This window comes from Penaeus chinensis, chromosome 18 (assembly GCF_019202785.1).
Source record: "Penaeus chinensis breed Huanghai No. 1 chromosome 18, ASM1920278v2, whole genome shotgun sequence".
Classification (NCBI taxonomy): domain Eukaryota; kingdom Metazoa; phylum Arthropoda; class Malacostraca; order Decapoda; family Penaeidae; genus Penaeus; species Penaeus chinensis.
Window position 1 is genome coordinate 3,681,689 of NC_061836.1, and position 5,000 is coordinate 3,686,688.

The 5,000-nt window shown below is 40.9% G+C and overlaps 1 protein-coding gene across 1 annotated transcript in view; it reads right to left on the reverse strand.

Annotated features, from left to right (window-relative positions):
- LOC125034461 (hemicentin-1-like) overlaps positions 1-5,000 on the reverse strand; it is a 49,246-nt gene that overhangs the window by 20,188 nt on the left and 24,058 nt on the right. Inside the window, exon 7 of the mRNA XM_047626214.1 lies at positions 1,686-1,816. Within this exon, the coding sequence (XP_047482170.1) occupies positions 1,686-1,816 (131 nt within the window). The remainder of the gene's footprint in view (positions 1-1,685; positions 1,817-5,000) is intronic.

The following is a 5,000-nucleotide window of genomic DNA, read 5'->3' on the forward strand; positions in this document are numbered from 1 at the left end:
AGAGAGGAAGGGGGGTTAGAGAGGGGAAGGGGGTTAGAGAGTGGTGGTGGGGGAAAGAGAGAGGGGGAGGGGGTTAGAGAGAGGGGAAGGGGTTACAGAGAGGGGGAAGGGGTTAGAGAGAAGGGTAGGGGGTTAGACAGAGGGGGAAGGGGTTAATGAGAGGGGGAAGGGTTTAGAAAGGGGGAGGGGATTAGAGAGAGGTGGAAGGGGGTTAGAGAGAGGGAGAGGGGTTGAGAGTGGTGGTGGGGGTTGGAGAGAGGGGGAAGGGGTTAGAGAGAGGAAGAAGGGGGATAGAGAGAGGGGGAAGGGTTTAGAGAGGGGGAAGGGGTTAGAGAAAGGGGGAGGGGGTTAGAGAGAGGGGGAGGGGGTTAGAGAGAGGAGGAAAGGTTTAGAGAGGGGGAGGGGGTTAGAAAGAGGGGGAAGGGGTTAGAGAAAGGGGGAGGGGGTTAGAGAAAGGTGGAGGGGGTTAGAGAGAGGGGGAGGGGGTTAGAGAGAGGGGGAGGGGGTTAGAGAGAGGGGGAGGGGGTTAGAAAGAGGGGGAGGGGGTTAGAGAGAGGGGGAGGGGGTTAGAGAGAGGGGGGAGGGGGTTAGAGAGAGGGGGAGGGGGTTAGAAAGAGGGGGAAGGGGTTAGAGAAAGGGGGAGGGGGTTAGAGAGAGGGGGAGGGGGTTAGAGAGAGGGGGAGGGGGTTAGAGAGAGGGGGAAGGGGTTAGAGAGAGGGGGAAGGGGTTAGACAGAGTGTTATTGGAAGGGGGTAGGGCACGGGCAGGCACGGGGGGGGGGGGGGGGTAAAGGGCAAGTTGATTCTGACTAGAAGCTGGCTCTCGATATGTTCAGGAATAATCTCGTGTGTGTGTGTGATATGTACACACGTGAATGTATCTGTCTATCCCTCTATCTCTCTGCCTCTTTTTCTAACTCTCTATCTGTTTATCTACCTCGCTATCTGTCCATTTAGCTATCTATAAATAGAGCTGTCTATCTATTTATATCTATCTATCTATTTCGATTTATTGATCTATATCTTTATCTGTGTGTGTGTGTGTGTGTGTGTGTGTGTGTGTGTGTGTGTGTGTGTGTGTGTGTGTGTGTGTGTGTGTGTGTGTGTGTGTGTGTGTGTGTGTGTGTGTGTGTGTGTGTGTGTGTGTGTGTGTATGTGTGTGTGTGTGTGTGTGTGTGTGTGTGTGTGCAAGTTCCTGCGAGTGCGTGTGAGCGTGTGTATTTAACAAAACATCTATTCAGCTATGTATGTATCTACATGTACTGTTTATACATACGTACCCAAGTAAGCGTAAATCTATCAACCCCCCCCCCACCCCGCTCTCTCTCTCTCTCTCTCGCTCTCTCTCTCTCTCTTCCTTTCTCTCTCTCTCTCTCTCTCTCTCTCTCTCTCTCTCTCTCTCTCTCTCTCTCTCTCTCTCTCTCTCTCTCTCTCTCTCTCTACCTCCCTCCCTCCCTCCCTCCCTCTCTCTCTCTCTCTCTCTCTCTCTCTCTCTCTCTCTCTCTCTCTCTCTCTCTCTCTCTCTCTCTCTCTCTCTCTCTCTCTCTCCCTCCCTCCCTCTCTCTCTCTATATCTATTAATCTATCTATCTATCAATCTATCTACCTATCTATCTATATATATATATATCTATCAATCTATCTATCTATGAAACACACGTAGCAGGACCCAGCCAGCGAGACTTACATTGTGGTACCACGTGATCTTGTACACCTTGGGATTGGCTGTGACGGAACACCGGAAATAGACGTCTTTCTTCTCCTCTATCGCCTCCGCCTTCAGCATCCTTCCGAGCGTCAGGTGCAGCCGGGGGGCGACTGTAGGGGCGTGTGTGGGATGAAGGAGGAGGAGGAGGAGGAAGAGGAGGAGGAGGAGGAGGAGGAGGAGGAGGAGGAGAAGTGAGTGGTTAGTTTTTCTTTTTGTAATTATTATTATTTTTTCGTTGTGGTTTGGTCGTGTTTTATATATATATATATATATATATATATATATATATATATATATATGTATATATATATATATATTTTTTTTTTTTTTTTTTGGTGTTTGATTTTTTTTTTTTTTTTTTTTGATTGGTTAATTTCCAATATTGGGTTTATCATTATTTTAGAATTAATAAATAAGATTACAAGTGAGTATCTTTCTCAATTTCTCAAATCAATTTTCTTTTCTACAATATTATATTTCTATAGTATTTCACTTAACTATTTTCCACAGAGATTTTCACGAGGCTTCCAAATGTACAATTTTAGATCTGCTTTCCCCGAATTAATTAAACTCTGACGAATAAGTATATATAAATTAAAACGATTTACAATTGATTTCGTTCACCATGTTAGACGGTTTCGGTTTCCGGGTATTTCTCAACTAACTCAAAACGCACTATATTTAAAAGATAACTCAATTTCTATGGCACTGTGAAGTTGGGAGACCTTCTGACCCGTGAAACATCCCTTCTATAGCCAACGACCCCGGCCCTGTGATCTAATAAGGTAATTAGTTAACCCAGGTAGAAAATTGTTCTACCTCAGTCTTTTAATTTCCATTTTGTGTTTTTTAAGCAGAGGAGATGGGAAGAGGTGGTTTTTATTTTGTCTTTATTCCATAGACGATAATAATTATTGATAATGATATTAGAGAAAAAAATGTGGGGGGGAAAAATAAGATATTAAAATAAATGAATCATTAAATAAAGGAATTTGGCATGAGATGAATCACCAAAGAGCAGTAAAAGGAGAGATACAATTATAATCAAACAAGACTTGTTCACTGCATAATCAAAGTCATTCCGGACAATATCCCTAGCTACGCAGATACACACTTGCACATTGGCTATCCAAGCGGAGAATGCCTATGGTCCTATGAGCCATATATCACATTACCATAACGTTGATTTTTGCTCGTCTCGTCGCCGTTCTCGTAACATTTACCTAAATTTAGTATTAATTAATGGCCGTTATAACGAAACGAGAGAAACACTGAACTTCAAATAACTCTGTGAACAATGTTGTATGCATATAGAAACGTCGATTTTAGATAACATTTGGTTTTAACTATTATCATTAGTAGAGGGATATGACAAGTATTTAAGAGCTCAGAGTGCGGTGTAGAAACCCAGATGGAGACGTGTTTATATACGTATTCCGATCACTCACACTGTGCATGGCCGGTTCGCTGCATGGTAACGATTATCTGATGTCCAACTGACACCTTCATTTACGCTAGTTTAGTTATGAGAGTTGAATTCATAAGCATATATCAGTTGTTGTTTTTTGTGTGTGTATCTTGTAGCGAATGAAACCAATATTTTATGCATAAAAACATTATAGAAAAATAACTGATGACAAGGCAGAAACATTACCATCAAAAATGTGAATAAAACGTATTATGTTTCGTATATTTACGTCCCTGTAGTGGCATAATCTTTCGTCTTTCTCTCCACCTGGATGAGGATATTGCAATGATAGATCAATTGCAAATGGATGCTGCTTCGTTACATAACCACAATTCAGCGGAAACGGAATACATTTTTTTGTTTCAAATTGAATATCATAATTTAACACAATAATTTTGTGTTCATGGCAAATATTGGTTTACAACGCCATTACTCGGGATGGTATGATGAATGTATGCTATTAACCGCTCTGCAACTTGCTTATCTTGTCTCTTGCAACGAGAGAATGATGCAAATTGGCAAATATAACAAAGCGTTCGACTAAATAAGGTCATTTGTTTGAACGACAGCTGAACAGATCTGCAACTGAACAGACATGCGTTAGTGGAACGTAGCAATAAATTGTATCTCATTTATTGATGTCATGACGTCTAGCGCTGTTCTATAAAATATAATTTCATTTGTGGCTTTGAGCGTGTGTTAATGCTTGTCAAAGGCCTTTGTTCAACTAGGAATAACTGTGTGATAACTATTCTGTTGCTTTATCTACTATTTTACGGTTTATAAAATACAGGGCAACTATTCACACACACACACACACACACACACACACACACACACACACACACACACACACACACACATATATATATATATATATATATATATATATGTGTGTGTGTGTGTGTGTATGTGTGTGTGTGTGTGTGTGTGTGTGTGTGTGTGTGTGTGTGTGTGTGTGTGTGTGTGTGTGTGTGTGTGTGTGTGTGTGTGTGTGTGCGTGCGTGTGTGTGTGTGTACGTGTGTTTTATCATTTGTTTTTTTATCATCTAAGGCTAGGTACATTTAGACATTCTTGTTTACAACGAAATTATCTTCATAATGCTATTCATAATAATAATAACAATAATAACAACAACAATAATACAAAAAAAAAATCATTATCATCATCATCATAAAACACAAACACTTATTGCCTCAGTCAACGATAGCAACATCTGATAACATCTTACAGCATCATATCGTGAGCAACAGCAACAGCATCATAGAATCCTAACACGTTTTTCAAGGACGAAATGACAGAAGAAGTATGTTGAATGGATTAAGCTAGTATACTGTAAATACATTATAGGGACAACGCAAGACTCATTATACTGACGCGAGCCGTGGACACGAATGTGCGAGTGTGTATATTTATACTGCATGTATGAGTATGGGTGCCATGACATTCAATAGAACATAAATAACACAAGGTAGGAATTCTGCATATGCGTTACATCATATCCATAAAAAAAACGGATACATATGTGTATCTCCGAGCCGGTCCCTTTGACAGGTGGTAAATTGATACGAGATAGCTATGAGATTATATTACAAGTGCAGGTATCCTAGGGAAAGAACAGAAACAACAATAAAATAGAAGAAAAGAGAAAAAAGAACAAGAAAGGACAAGTACAGGCAATATATACATCTGGCTAATATTGTCGGTAATATTATCGGAGCGAAGGTAATATAAAAACGACAATATGAGATATACATATTCAGGCTTCAGCGTCTCCTTTCAGACGTTCCTCATGGTATTCAGAAAAGCGATTGGCTAATCTGTC